We start from the raw sequence: 15,814 nt of genomic DNA, 5'->3' as shown, positions 1-15,814 counted from the left end.
CCTGGAATGCTACCTGCATTTTTCCACTACTCTTCTCCTTTCACTGTGAATTCAAGACATCTCAAAAGGCATCCTAAAAATAAAAGCCTAAAGCAATGGAGTCTCTAAACACACTGATTTCCTAATACCATCCCTGGACATTCTAATTCGAATAGGTCTGGAGTACAGCTGGGGATTTTTATAGTTTTTTTAAAAAATCTCACATGATTCTTAGGTAAAGACAGAAGTGAGGAACTCTCTTTTAAAGGGTACAAAGTCGGTTTAAAACCATGATTTATATTTGATAAATGTCTGAAATCAGGTGAAGATGCAGGATTAAATAATAAAAGAAACACACAGTATACCTCACTTACAAGAAATTCCACCTCCAGAAAGATGAATAAAGCATTTCAGCATTTGGAGAGAACAAGAGAGTTCCCTCTGGCTTCTCATTCACAAAACACAACTTCCAGCTTCCTGGTTCTCCCAGGTCATTCCAACCTGTCTCAGCATCTCTCTCTTCCCTAAACCTGAGGAGCCTTTGAGTGGGACTCCAAGGTCACATGGCCTCCAACCCCAAATAACCCATCCTGGCTGGGTGTGGCAGCTCATGCCTATAATCCAAGCACTTTGGGAGACTGAGGTGGTCAGATCACTGGAGCCCAGGAGTTCAAGACCAGCCTGGGCAACATGGTGAAACGCTGAAACCCTGTCTCCAAAAAAAATAGAAAAATTGGCCAGGTGTGGTGGTGTGTACCTGTAGTTCCAGCTACTCAGGAGGCTGAGGTGGGAGGACCACTTAAGCCCAGGAGGTTGAGGCTGCAGTGAGCTATGATCTCACCACTGCACTCCAGTCTGGGCAACAGAACAAAGCCTTGTCTCAAAAAAAAAGGAAAAAAAAAAGAACTCATCCTTTTCCCATGACCAAGCCAATCCCTTTGCTCAAAGTATTCATGGCTCGTGTTTTCACCAAGTCTTTTTTTTTTTTTTTTTTTTTTTTTTACAGAAAGGGTCTCACTGTGTTGCCCAGGCTGGAGTACAGTGGCATGATCTCAGCTCAAGTGATCCTCCCACCTCAGCCTCCCAAGTAGCTGGGACTACAGGTGCACACCAACAAACTCAGCTAATTTTTGTATTTTTTGTAGAGACAGGGTCTCACACTATGTTGCCCAGGCTGGTCTTGAACTCCTGGGTGCAAGCAATCTGCCTGCCCCGGCCTCCCAGAATGCTGAGATTACACCAATGTACCTCACCCACCAATTCTTAACAAGACACTTCTCCCTTGGATTTGAACCATCCTGGTATTATCTCAACCCATCATAAGGAAAAGTGACTAAGCAGGAAAAAAACCATTAAAACTCAGTCACCTCTTTCTTAGGGATCATCTCTTCCAAAAAGATGGAAGTTTACCAGTAAAGTTATATAGTTAATAAAACAGAAACTCTGGATTAGGCAAAAAAGAAAGATAACCATGAAGGTCATGTAGTTTCTGACACTGGAAATAAAAATTGGCTCAGAGCTTCCTTGCAATCAGGACAAAGGGGGAACCCAGATAAATTCCATGTTCTTCACTTTAAGAAAAGAAGACGCTTTTTAATTTACTCAGTTGTGACAATCTTCTTGACACTAGATTCTGCAATACATTGTACATGTGGGACATTGGATGAGGCACTAAGACATAGTCTGTAAAATCCTTTGCAACTGTTTTATAATAAATGTAAAAATTACTTTTCAGGAAGAGTGTGGTGGCTCACACCTGTAATCCCAGCACTTTGGGAGGCCCAGGCAGGAGGACCACTTGAGACCAGGAGTTTGAGACCAGCCTGCACAATACAGCAAGACCTTGTCTCTATAGAAAACACAAATTAATAAATTTAATGAGCTGGGCATGGTGGTGCATGCCTGTAGTCCCAGCTACTCAGGAGGCTGAGGCAGGAGGATCGCTTGAGGCCAGGAGTTTGAGGCTGCAGTGAGCTATGATTATACCACTGCACTGCAGCCTGGATGACAGAGTGAGACCCTGTCTCTAAGACAAAAACAAGTGATTTTTCAAATGACTTTTTCCTATAATGACTGAACAACAGTATCTAAATGGATATTTTCAACAGCACAATTAACTAAATGCAATTCTGCAGAAGAATAAGTCATAATGCTTAAAGAATAGTCTAACTTGATGTCAGGAAAGCAGATCACCAAGCCTTCCAATTTCAGAGACTTCTAATATTTTTTTAATTTTTTTTTTTTTTAAGATGGAGTCTCACTCTGTTGCCCAGGCTGGAGTACAGTGGCATGATCTAGGCTCACTGCAAGCTCTGCCTCCCGGGTTCATGCCATTCTCCTGCCTCAGCCTCTCAAGTAGCTGGGACTACAGGCACGCGCCACCACGCCTGGCTAAATTTTTTTTGTATTTCTAGCAGAGATGGGGTTTCACTGTCTTAGCCAGGATGGTCTCTATCTCCTGACCTCGTGATCCGCCCACCTCGGCCTCCCAAAGTGCTGGGATTACAGGCGACAGCCACAGTGCCTGGCTATTTTTTAATATTTCTTAAAATGCACTTTCTAAAACATGTCAATGCTTACCTGAATGCTTTATTAGCTTTAAGAGGGGTTGCTTCGAAGCCAATTGGACAAAAATAATGATTTTGGCAATGATAGATATAAGCCAGTGATTCATCTTTCAATCCACGGGTTAACTTCGACAGGGCCCCTGAAGCTATTAAAAACAAACAAACAAACAAACTGAAAGCCCATAAAGCAGTGTCCACGCTTTACGCAAAGGACTGGTTAAGGGCTTAAGGACAGAAAAGACATTACTTGGAACACACTGACACTGCTGGGGAAAAACAAGAGGCTATTGATAGGTACAAAAAATGTTAATAAATGTATTCTGTTTTACTCTTTAATAAGATCATTAGCAAACTAAAGAACTAAAATATGTCCTTGCTTACCAAAACCTTCTAATAACACACACAGTTGTCTATGAAATTTAATTTGTCTAAAACCTGATACCTAGTGTATTCAGCAATGGTTTCAACTTTTCTGGTTGTACACAGCTATCACTTAAAATTCTGAACAAGCACGCCCAATATTAGCACATGCATTTGTAAAGTATATACATATACCGCTGTACTAATGTCTTTATAAAAGATATACAAAAAGTTGGAATTTAAAATTAGGTTAAAATATAGAGGTTCTAATATATATGCAGTACGCCCATCCCAACTTAAAAGACTACTGATGTATATGAATAAAAATAAACTCCAGGTAATAAACAAGTTCTAAAAATGCAAACTTCTCCTACTAATGAGACAGCCAAGTAAAAAGGGCTTCCTGGAGAATCTCCAACTGGTCTGCATGCTGGGAGGATGGGGTTGGGCCTCGGGAAGTGCCCGCTGTTTGCAGTGGGGAGGAGCCTGGCCTCTCCTGTCCCTGTGTGGTAACCTGGGATTCAATCTGTGAGATGAGGGCCTGTTAGCAGGAACCCTTCTCGCTTTGCTGAGGTTTTTCCTTTTCACCCAATAAATTCTGTTCCCCCTCACCCTTCAAAGTATTTGTGAGCCTAATCTTTCCTTGTTGTGTGATAAGAACCCCGTTTTTTCTACGACACTAATGCATACTTTAATCTTTACACAAAACTTATGGAGGCTAGAGGAGTAGCCTTCAAAAGCCAAGTGACAAAGATAACATCTCTACAGAGACAGGCTGGTAGTACCACCACACCCTCTTATATCCACTCTTCCTTGGACATTTGCCATAACTATAATAGTGGTCAATTTCAAAAGTATTACCATAAGAAATGACTTTTTACCAGCACTTAGTACTCAAAGCCATTAACTGAGGTTTCATTAACTTGCATCTCCCAGAAGAAGCTAAATTATTTATTCATAAACAGCCCATTAAAACTAGAAATCCTAAAAATAGATGAAGCAGATGAAAGCTTCAAAATCATAGTTTCAATGATTGACTTTCTGGCCACTGAAATAGCTGAAGACTACTAAGAACAGCAGGTCCATGGCTGTAGCAGAGAGCCAAGGAGTGATGCACAGTCCCTAAAGTCTATTAGTAGGGAAGTTGGAACAAGTAACTTTTATATAAAGTGGAATAAGATAGTGCCACAAAAGGGGTCTAGAATTCAAAAGAGAAACAGCACATCAGGTTTGAGGAGTCAATAAGAAGTAGCATTCAAGATGAAACTTAATGAAGTGTCAGGATTTCAACAATCTAGACAGAGGAAAGAGCATTAGGAGAAAACAAACCACTGGGGAAGAAGGAATATACTCAGGGAACAGCCCATGATCTAGTTTATAGAATATGGGGTATAATGGTATAGAGAGGCCTACTGTGGGACAACCCAACAATTTCAGGCCAAAATCAGAAAAAGATCACCCTCTGAAAGAAAAGATAGTAAATACAGCATTTTAAAAATTTTATTTTTTTATTTTTTTATTTTTATTTATTTTTTTTTTGAGACAGGGTCTTGCTCTGTCGCCGAGGCTGGAGTGCAGTGGCGTGATCTCGGCTCACTGTAAACTCTACCTCCCGGGTTCAAACGATCCTCATGCTTCAGCCTCCCAAGTAATTGGGATTCCAGGCACTCACCACCATGCCCAGCTAATTTCTGTGTTTTTAGTAGAGACAGGGTTTCACTATGTTGACCAGGCTGGTCTGAAATTCCCAACATCAAATGTTCCACCTCTCTCAGCCTCCCAAAGTGTTGGGATTACAGGCGTGAGCCACCGTGCCAAGCCAGTAAATACAGCATTTAATACATTAAGGTAGTTGTCCAAGAAAGTAATTCTGTATATGAGAAGACACAAATGTATTACTGAGGGAAGCTAAATTCAGAATGAAGTTGAGTCTGTACTTCAGTATATCTTTAAAATCTGAAACTTAAGCAACAAAGCAACCACCACCAATGCAGACCCATGATCTGCACGGCATAAGCAAAAGTTATGAACTGCAATACCCCCTAGAAAAAAACTAAATACATGAACATAAATACAATTTTCAAGCTAGCTGATTTAAAAAAAATGAATCTGGACTTGCCTGGCACAAATGTTGGTGGCTAAGTGAACCCATACTTTGAAGTTATCTGAACAGAGACTTAATGTTGGCAACTCCTAGAATAAATTCTCACTGTGGCTAGTGACATCTCTGAAAAAAATACTCATATTAACAGCTAAGTCTTATCAAAAGCCCCGGACTTCACTTTTATTCCATTAGTGTGCTTAATTTACAGTTACTGAGAGCCCATTGGAAATAAGCACCGGGAAGTCCCTGAATCACAGCAGTGTGGTCCCCAGGAAAACGTAAAGCCCATTGTGAAAAACAGGGCTAGCGGTCCTTAAAAAACAATTTAAGCACAGAGAGAAGATCCATTTAAAAGTGTTTTTAAACAAACAGCGCTACTGACAACGGTTTTCACCAGTGAACATCCCAGAAAGAAAAGAGAAAGCCTATCTCTGCAACTCTTTCTTCCGCAATGGGAGAGAACAGAAGAGATGTCTGCTTTACACATCAACCACCCTACCCCCTGAATACCATCAGAATACATAGGGTAACATGTGATGTCGTGGGCATCATATCTAGAATGTAAGGGCTACTCAGAACAGTCCCTATGGTCAAGGAGCTGTTAAACAGGTGAAACATAAACAGGTGAAACATAATAAAACATAGCACATAGCAAATGGAAAATGATGGGTGTGAATAATCAGTACTACAGGAATTTAGAGGAATCCAGGGCTAAGGTGGGCAAGGAACATATCAGAGATGAAGCAGGGCTTAATTGGCTCCCCCAATTAGCAAAGGTAAAGACAAAAATATTTCAGGAGGAGTAGGCAGATTAATTATGCTTCCAGAAATGCACACAGAAAAGCAGTAAGAAGTCGAATATTCTGGAAAAAAAAAATGAAAGTAGGAATAAAATTTGAAAAATGTATTAAAACTTACTCAAAGAAATTATAGTAACCACCTCAACCTCCTAACAAAATAAAAGAAAAAAAATTAAGGAAAATAGGTAGTTTATCCCATTCCTCAATGAAAAAGTGTGAATATATGCTGAAGGAAATTTAAACACATAGATTAAAAAAAAAAAAAAAAAAAGTCACTGGGACCCAATGCTACACATCCTGATTATTAAGGGAACTGGTTAACACATGCACCAAATCATTACATTTAAATAAGTCACAAAGAACTTGGGAGGTACCAGACTATTGGAAAATAAAATAAATAAAGTACAGATATTCAAAAGATCTACAAATGAGAATTTCTAGCAAGATCATAGTATAAAATCTTAAAGTTGGACAAGACAGTTGATCAAAAATCTTTTAAAATTCCAGAATAGTGGTTCCTAAGTCAACTCTCTCCATGGCCCTTTTAGTGTTTTACTCCATTCCATTAATTTAAAAATTATATGTTCTTACTTTGGGAATTTGATTAAATTTATATAGCTGATGTATCCTCGATACCCAGAGTTTCTTTGATAGATTTTGTCTCTTATTCTAATTTCTCTTGGTCTTCCTGCTTCCCCTCATTTCCTTTACTTTCACTGACCCATCTCTTCATCTATCTTCTCACTCTATCTAGATACTCCTGATATTAATAGAAAAAGCCACGAACTGCTCTAATGAAGTCTTCTCCTAATCAGCAGACAAAAAGAAAACAAGTAAAAGGAATTATGAGTCTTGTTCTGGTGTCTCCCAGGGCCCTACTCATAATGCAGTCTTGAGACACAAGACTGAGAACTGCATTGTAATAGCTTTCCATTATGTCTGACACATAAGTAATGACATTCGCTCCAGTAATCATTTCTATACTCCCAGACATGCATTTTGGTCCACACCCCATTAAAAGAGATATAAAGCCACCCTATGAATCAATTAAGAAGTGATTCTGAGACAGTCTTAATCTTTTACTGTTTATAATGTAAAAGGCAATGTTCAAGGCACTGCTAAGATGTCAAGTTGAAAACATCAGATTCAATGAGTTGGCTCATTTCCGTCCTTAGGAACACTTGAAAAACTGTCAACTGAAAGACTCCAGAAGACAGAAGGAGGGTGCACTGGGTTCTGATGGAAAGCAGGGCCGACCTAGCACACAGGTGCAGGTGAGTGTGTGTCTGGGAGTGTGGGGAGGGGAGAGCAGGTAGGAGCTAGAAGGAAAGATGAGCTACAGAAAGGGAAAAACAAAACATTTTCCTTTCCACATCATAAGAGAGAGCTCTTGCAAAGGAAGAATGCCAGCTTTGGAATGGACAACAAAATTATCTCCTGGAAGTTTCCTAACTCCAATCTCCTGAATTCCTCCTGCCTCATTCCCTCAATTGAGAATTCATTAAATTAACTCCTATTGAGCACCTAAGTATCAGGCACTGTGATGCAAAAATGAGTAAGAACTTGGCCTGATCGTCAAGGAAGGTAACTCTAGTTTTTCTGCATGAAACCATATGGTGCACCAAGAATTACCTCGCAACGAAATCAAGGTTCTACCAGAGGCACACGTGCTGCTGTGACAACCCAGGAGAGGAAGGGATTGAATCCTGCCTGGCAAGCAGAAGAAAAAGCCACCGCCCCCCACCCCCGCCAAGTTTTCCCGGGACACCACTATATCCATTTGTTATGTTGAAGTCCAGGATGGACAAATACATAGGAATCCAATCACGAAGACATGAAATCCCACATTCCACATGCTCCACAGCAGGGCATCTCATTGGTGAAGCACATACGCCTAAGGATGACCTGTACCTTGTAAAGAACAGGGAAACAGCGAGGAGCCCAGCATGGCTGAACACCAGGAGAGGCAGGTTGGAGCACGATACTTGAAACCCAGTCCCTCAAACACCACGCTCAGGAATTTAAGCTTCATCCTCTAGGTGAGGGGTTGGCAAAGTCCCACCAACAGGTAAATCCAGTCTGCAGACTGCAGCCTGTGTTGAAATGGGCAGCAAGATAAAATGGTTTTTACGTTGTTAAAAATCAACAGTAAAAAGGGTCAGGCACGGTAGCTCATGCCTGTAATCCCAGCACTTTGGGAGGCCGAGGTAGGAGGATCACTTAAGACCAGGAGTTCAAGACTAGCCTGGGCAACATAGTGAGCCCCCATCTCTAAAAATTTTTTTTAATTGAAAAACATTTAAAAATAAAATTAAAAATTAGCCAGATGCAGTGGCATGAACCTGTAGTCCTAGCTACTTGGGAGGCTAAGGGGAAAGGATCGCTTGAGCCTAGGAGTTCAAGGCCGCAGTGAGCCATGATCACAGCCACTGCCTTCCAGCCTAGTGGATGGAATGAGACCCTCATCTCTAAAACATAAATAATAAATTTTTTTTAATTTCAAAAGAAAAATAATATTTTGTGACATGTGAAAATTATGTGATATTCAAATTTCAGGTCCATCAGTAAGGTTTTTCCAAGGACACCACCATATCCATTTGTTTACATGTTGTCTATGGCTGCCTTTGAGATCCAAGCAGCTGCATCAAGTAGCTGTGACTGTCCCAGAACCATATGTCTCTCAAAGCCAAGAATATTTACTATCAAGCCTTTTATTTAAAAATATTTGCCAACTACTGCTCCTCTAGGTTAATGATATTCAGTACTGACACATCCAGGTGGTTATACAAGATGACCCCCTTTGGGGGCACAGAAACAAAATATCAGAACATTTATTTATAGTGATCCTCATATTTTAAAAAGAAATTAAGCTTTACTAGTATTTATTCTGTGGATTGAGTGTGGATGCTCTCTACACTATACAACCCTACATCCAAAGGTCCCGGGTCACACATGTGCTATCCCTGAGAGAGGGGCAGGAACTCCACATGGTGGTGCGGGCTCAGGTTGCTAATTACTGTGCCTTGATACCCTCACCCTTTCACTTGCTTTCACTGAACTGCCATGTATTCGGTTTACAGGGTGTAAAATGTCATTGGCAGACATTTTATAAAACTTTTAATAAACACAATTGACAGAATCATTATTATACCTTCTAATAACTAGAGAATGACTGTGAAAATCTTTTGGACCAGAAAAAGGTTTAGCACATCTTGTGGAAGTAAACATTCAAGAACTATACAAGACAATGCCAAATTACGCATTTTCTTTTCATGGCACACGAAGACACCTCAAATAAGATCCAGAAGAAACAAGAGACAGCAAAATCGGATATATACACATTTCTTACATTACACCAAATACAGAGGAAAAAAGTTTCAATACATTTAAAAAATAAAAGGATTTGAAAACATGAGTAAGGAATGAGATTATTTTTTAAAGCATATTTTTCAAAGAGCTACATATTTTAGAATAAAAATGATTGAAAACCTCTTTTAAAAAACTCAAGTTCAGTTGACAGTATAAAAAGCAAACTAGACACAGCTGAAGAGAAAATTATGAAACAGGATAATATATCCTTTCTTAGTTTTTCATTGCCTGGTCACTTACTGAGAGTAGTGTGGTTACAGTCTCACTAGAAACAGAAATAAATAGCAACACAGCATTTAAAGCTGTGTTTTCCAGAGGGATAGACAGGCCCCATGTGAATGCATAGAATTTAGTCAGTAGGAATAAATGCTAGCACTTATTGAGTCCTTACTCTGTAACACAGCGTGCTGAGTACATTACAAATATGTCTCCTTTTATCCTCACACTGACCCTATACAAATATAGAAAGATAAAAGGTCTACATCACGGCTCAGCAAGTGACTTGTTCAAGGTCACAAAACTAGTATGTGTAGAAACCAACATGTAATCTCCAAGCCTGCCTCCAATAACCAACTCGATATCCCCAATATATGTCAACAGAAAGATATCTGACTTTGTGCTCAGTCTTTTACCTTGGTAAACCATATACCCTCTATTGATAACAATTCTCTCCTTGATTAATACTTGAGTCTTATTCTCAAACGGTCCTGGACCTTTGACTTCTGTGTCCAGTTTTAGCATGAATCCTGCTAAGTCAGTTTAGAGAGAACCCACAACTCTTAATATCTAATCAAGTTCCTCACGGGCCTCCCGTACCAACTCTTGATGTCTCAGACCTTGACCTGCCTTTAGCAAGAAGTCTGTTAGACCAGTTTAGCAAGAATCCCCATACCCTTACCCCTCTTAGTAATTTCCCACCCCCAAACACCTTGTTGTGTCCATTGGCTATAAAGTCCCAGCTGTCTTTGCTGTATTCAGAGTTGAGCCTGATCTCTCATCCCTACTACAATATGCCTTTCACAAGTCTTAAATAAAGTCTTCCTCACCCTATTAACAAGTGTCAAAATAATTTTTTCTTTAACAATGTATTATAGTTTTCTGATTTATACAGTCAAAAGATTGTAATATTTTAAAAATGGAAATTGCTAAATAGTACCAATTATTTAATTAGCACATAACTAGAATAATCCTTGAGATCAACTCCATTAATATTTCTGTTATAATCAAGACTATTTTATAGCAAAACTTTGTCACTTTCACAGTCTGTTTTCCTGCCATTATATGTTACCACACAGGTCTAACATCAAACATTCTCAAATCCTTACATTCCTTCTCAGGAAGAAAAACTGCTAACTCCATGCTGCTTCCTTAGAGTTTTACTAGCATGTGCGCGCACACACACACACACACACCATGGACCCAAACAATACAATATGTTAGAGTAGTGTTTGTGATATACCTTAAAGTTCTAAAGGTTCTACATAAAAAGGTGAGAAGAGGCAAAATATTAAACTGCGTATTAGAAAGTGCCCTACAGATTACATGCAAGTAACAGACTGTATTGAGGGTTTACATAATGTCCCAGGAAGCTAAACAGCCAGTCTTTGAGATGAACTCTAAACCGTGTGTGTGTGCGCGCGCGTGTGTGTGTAAATCTTCTATATGTTTACCTACCAGTTTCTCCTGCTGTTTTGTTCTTCCCATGAGGCTTATATAGAACATAAGAGCATCCTTTTACATGGAAGTGGTCATTAATTTGTCTAAACCACCTGAAAATAACAAGAAGATTTGCTCATGGCAACAATTCTACAACAAAGATGGCATTATTCCAATTCTAAAGAAATCCAGGCATAGCCCAAAGTTGGTATATCCATGAGAGGTTGAAGCCCAGCAGCTGAATACATGCTTTGCTATCAACACACATCTACATCATTATCATTTTGCAAAACTAGAAACACGGTATTGCCTCTTAGAGGGTCTTCATACCTCATAAGTGTTGTATTTCCTGTGAAAGGACCAAACCTAATATCTTCAAATGGAGGTTGAAAGCCCAGAATATGTAAAGCTTCTTCTTGGGTAATAGGTGGAAGACTACAAAAGAAACATTCATTGCCTTTCATTTTTCAATTTCAGTCATATGCAAATACAACCTATCTCAATGTTAATATGTTTGTCTGATTTGCAAATAATTTTAGTAATATTTTTCATTATTTTATTTTATTTATTTTTTTAGAGACAAGGTCTCACTCTGTGACCCAGGGTGGAGTGCAGTGGCGTGATCATAGCTCACTGCAACCTTAAACTCCTTGGCTCAAGTGATCCTCTTGCCTCAGTCTCCTAAGAGACTAGAACTACAAGTACATGCCATTGTGCCTGGCTACTTGTTTTTACTTTTTTACTTTGTAGACATGGGATCTTGCTTTGTTGCCCAGGCTGGTCTCAAACTCCTTGGCTTCAAGCAACACTGCCGCCTTGGCCTCCCAAAGTGCTGAGATTACAAGTGTGAACCACTGCATCCAGCTCATTTTTATTTTATTGAAAATAATACATGTGTATATTTTAAGCTAAAAGACTTACACTAAAATACAGCAGGGTTTTTTAATTTACAAAAAATCTGTTCTTAAAATTTTTTCTGTTATAGAAAAAGCAACATCGAATTACTTTGGAGTTTGAGGATACTGATAAATTGACATACTTACTTTCCAGCTCCCATTGTGCTATATAAGAAATTCCAGCAAGAAATTAATGAGGAGATGCCACAAGAAGTCTTATACTGTGGTCGGCTTATGCAGTACCTGAGAAAACAAAAACTGTTTTCTTCACTTGAATGAATACAAAATATGCATGCTACAAATAGAAAACTCATGGCAATTAAGGATGTTAATGTAATGAAAACTTTGATCCCCTAAGTCAATGTAAAATCTTCCATATTCACTTATTAATCATGTCATAAATATAAAATAACAATAAATCACCTGCTTTAATAAAAATAGCTAAGTATAACTAACTACCAGTTAAAGTGGATGTTATCTAAACCAAAGGGAAAAAAATTAATGATACATAAATTTAGACATCACCTATTAAAAGTTTGGTATAAACTCCTGGTTGAACTACATACATTATTATTTGCAACTTCAGAAATACAGGAGAAACAAAGCATTGCCCCCACGTGTCAACTTCTCAGAGAAATTCTCCAACCCAAACTAAAAATCATCCATTTATTACCCACTTGTCCATCTAAATTCCCTGGGCAAGAAGCCACGAAGCAGTGCTTCTGTCACACAGAATTTTAAAACTGAAACACAAAATCCTTCCATGGCATGATTCAGTGGCACTAAGCAATCCAGATAATTTTCCAAACTGTCATGATTCAAGAGAAGAAACTGGGGCGAATGTGAACAGAAGGAGAAAGAGACAGACTATTTATTTATTCTGTTTAAGAAGAAATAGGTTGGCTTTTTTTTTTTTTTTTTTTTTTTGAGATGGAGTCTCACTCTGTCGCCCAGGCTGGAGTGCAGTGGCGCAATCTCGACTCACTGCAACCTCCGTCTGCCAGGTTCAAGCAATTCTCCTGCTTCAGCCTCCCAAGTAGCTGGGACTACAGGCATGTGCCACCACAACCGGCTAATTTTTGTATTTTTAGTAAAAACATGGTTTCACTATGTTGGCCAGGATGGTCTCAATCTCTTGACCTTGTGATCCTCCCACCTCAGCCTCCCAAAGTGCTGGGATTACAGATGTGAGCCAATGCACCTGGCCAAATGCGAAGCTAGTCAAGCATGGTTGCAGGGGCAGACAATGTTAAATCAGCTTAACAATAGCCCACAATACTCGTTGACTTTCAAATGATCTTCTCCTAACTGCTTTCTAAAGAAGGTGCTAAGAAGTAGCCACAATGAAACAAAGAAACAAGACCTATCATCACTAAGAGCAACTTTAGTGTCGTCTGAAAATTCATCACAAAATGAAAAATTAGACATATGCATGTGTACATATATACATTTGTATATGTATGTATACTATGCATATTGGCAAACATACAAGTTAACCATGATCCTTAAATCTTTTTTTTTTTAAGTTCCAGGGTACACTCGCAGGATGTGCAGCTTTGTTACATAGATAAACGTGTGTAATGGTGGTTTGCTGCATCTATCAACCCATCACCTAGGTATTACACCCCGTGTGCATTAGCTATTTTTCCTGATGCTCTCCCTTCCCAGGTTCCCAGCCCCCGACAGGGTTCAATGTGTGTTGTTCCCTCCCTGTGTCCATGTGTTCACATTGTTCGGCTCCCACTTATAAGTGAGAACATACTCCAGGACCCCTAAATCTGTAGACTCAGCTACACAAAATGACACACAAAGGATAATAACTGTCACTTAACATACTAAGTGCTGTCTTCAATACCTCATTGTCACATCTATTGAGTCCTCCCTCAGTTTTGCTTTGTTCTTTAATTGTGGTAAAAACACACAACATCAAATTTATCATGTACACCATTTTTAAGTGTACAGGTCAGTAGTGTCAACTATATGCAAATTGTTAGGCAACAGAACTTTTCCATCTTGCAAAAACAAAACTCTTTACCTATTGAACAACACAACTCCCTTTTTCCCCTTTCCCCCATCCCTGGAAACATATGAGCAATTTACTAATGTCCTTATTCAAGTAATCTGCCCTAGTTGTTTAAATATGAATGTGAACTCCAACCTAAGAGATCTTTGTGGACAAGTGATTATTAACAGCTCTGTCATCATAAGCTATATGGTCCATGCTGATAAAACACAAGCAACTCATTCATTTACTGATTTTTTTTATCTGCTGTGAATATTTTTGCCAGAGTTCAATTTTGGGGATTATTTTTCAAGTCCAATACTAACAGTGTTTTATATTTTACAAAATTTATCTTTACATACATTTACTAACAAAGTATTACATGCATGTGTATATTTTTTCTCATAACACTACATTTGGCCTGAAAGAATTTTTAAAAGCAGAGGGAAAGGGGGATTTCTCTTAAGATTTTTCATACTTTTTCATCAATCTCAACTTATTTCCTAGTCTTGTTTATAACCAGGTTAAACTGTTTACCAACATTCTACTACCTTCTATGGGACTTTCCATTCTAACCTAATGTTGTAATAGTCTCGGTGGAAAACAGGCTTATATTCCTGGTGATGTTTTCCCTTCAGGGCATTTCTCTCATCTATCCTTCCTAGTCCTAGCCTTCATGGCCTCACATGTTATACTATTAACATGTAGTTACACAGATTTGTTGTTGAAACAAAGCTTAAATCTAAGTGATTAGAAGCACAAACGAGCAAAGCCTTCTTTTCAAAGAAACTAAAATGAATGTTTTTGACTTTAATGTCTCTTTTCCATTATTCCCTACAAACTAACTATTTCAAATTTATCGTTATAAAAGTTCCTTTTGTTAAGAAATCATCCATGACTTATCTTTAACTCAGAAAACAAAATTAATATTGAGCCTGATATCTAAGAAACAGATCATGACATGTGTTATAAGGAAACAGCATGAATGTTGAGTCTGACTCTTCAGCTTCAATACAAGATCTTCTACTTATTAGCCATGTGACATTGGCAGGTTTCTTGGCTTCTCTGAGCCTCCCTTTAGACAAGCTACTCTACTCTTCATTACCCACATTCCAGAGACACTTTGCTATAATCCTTTCAAAGACCCTTCACCCCCTGCAACACTTCGTATTCCCTCCCTTAAGACCCAGGACCTTAGTAAAGCATTTTGGTGATCATTACCTCCTTTCATGGTTAATTAGTGATTCATACCCATCACACGACAAACTGCCTAAGATATTTCACATTTTTCTGTGTAGTCCCCTCTCCTCAACTGGATTGTAAACCTTAGGAAAACAAAGACCATGTTGTGTGCATCTCTGTTTCTCAGCCTACAGCAAAGGGTCCAATATGTATTAAATAAATGATAAAAATATATTTCTAAAATGTCATACAAAGGAATTTTAAAAACCCCAATCAGAGTCAGTCACACAGAAAAGTTGTCATGAATTAAACTTGTTTTCCTTAGACTAGGAACTGTATTTTAAGATAACCAAATAGCCCCAGTTGATCAATGAAAGCTACAGAAGAAGGCTGGGTAATAAAAGTAAAAAAAAAAAAAAAAAATGGAATTTTGATATGTAACCATTTTGCAACAAATATTCAGACAAGGATCATCAATGAGTTTGGGTTGTCAATACATTTGGCTAAACCCATAACGTAAAAAGTTGATGGAACCTGGCTATTACCTAATGCCACTCTGTCACCCTACTGATTACTTGAGGGTAGCAGACGGGAAAGAAAGAACTCATCAATGTAGAATACAACTGTCACCACCTTAACCCAGTAATCACTTAGAATTGCTAAGATTAGGTAATCAGATACCATGTGCCTTCTGATGTGAAACGTTTGAAGTATGAGGGCCCACTTAAGCAGTGTTCTTGCATAAAATGTTGTACTGGAATTTAACCAAGTCTTTATATTCAACTTCCAGTTTACAGGAAATATTGAGGTTAGATGAATAATTTAGGAAACTAAAAGGAAAAAACAAATCTGGAATGTAGGACATTCTACAAAACATCTGGCCAAGTCTCTTCAATAAG

At 38.6% G+C, this 15,814-nt stretch overlaps 1 protein-coding gene across 2 annotated transcripts in view; it reads right to left on the bottom strand.

Annotated features, from left to right (window-relative positions):
- BIVM (basic, immunoglobulin-like variable motif containing) overlaps positions 1–15,814 on the bottom strand; it is a 41,050-nt gene that overhangs the window by 7,069 nt on the left and 18,167 nt on the right. For both annotated transcript variants that reach the window (XM_025364016.1, XM_025364018.1), the window contains exons 5-8: positions 11,879–11,974; positions 11,166–11,270; positions 10,854–10,948; positions 2,560–2,692 (exon numbers count right to left, since the gene is read on the bottom strand). In XM_025364016.1, the coding sequence (XP_025219801.1) occupies positions 2,560–2,692; positions 10,854–10,948; positions 11,166–11,270; positions 11,879–11,974 (429 nt within the window). The remainder of the gene's footprint in view (positions 1–2,559; positions 2,693–10,853; positions 10,949–11,165; positions 11,271–11,878; positions 11,975–15,814) is intronic.

The sequence above is a fragment of the Theropithecus gelada genome, chromosome 17 (genome assembly GCF_003255815.1).
Source record: "Theropithecus gelada isolate Dixy chromosome 17, Tgel_1.0, whole genome shotgun sequence".
Lineage (NCBI taxonomy): Eukaryota > Metazoa > Chordata > Mammalia > Primates > Cercopithecidae > Theropithecus > Theropithecus gelada.
The sequence above is the reverse complement of the archived record's forward strand: the minus strand, read 5'-3'. Positions and strand labels throughout refer to the sequence as shown.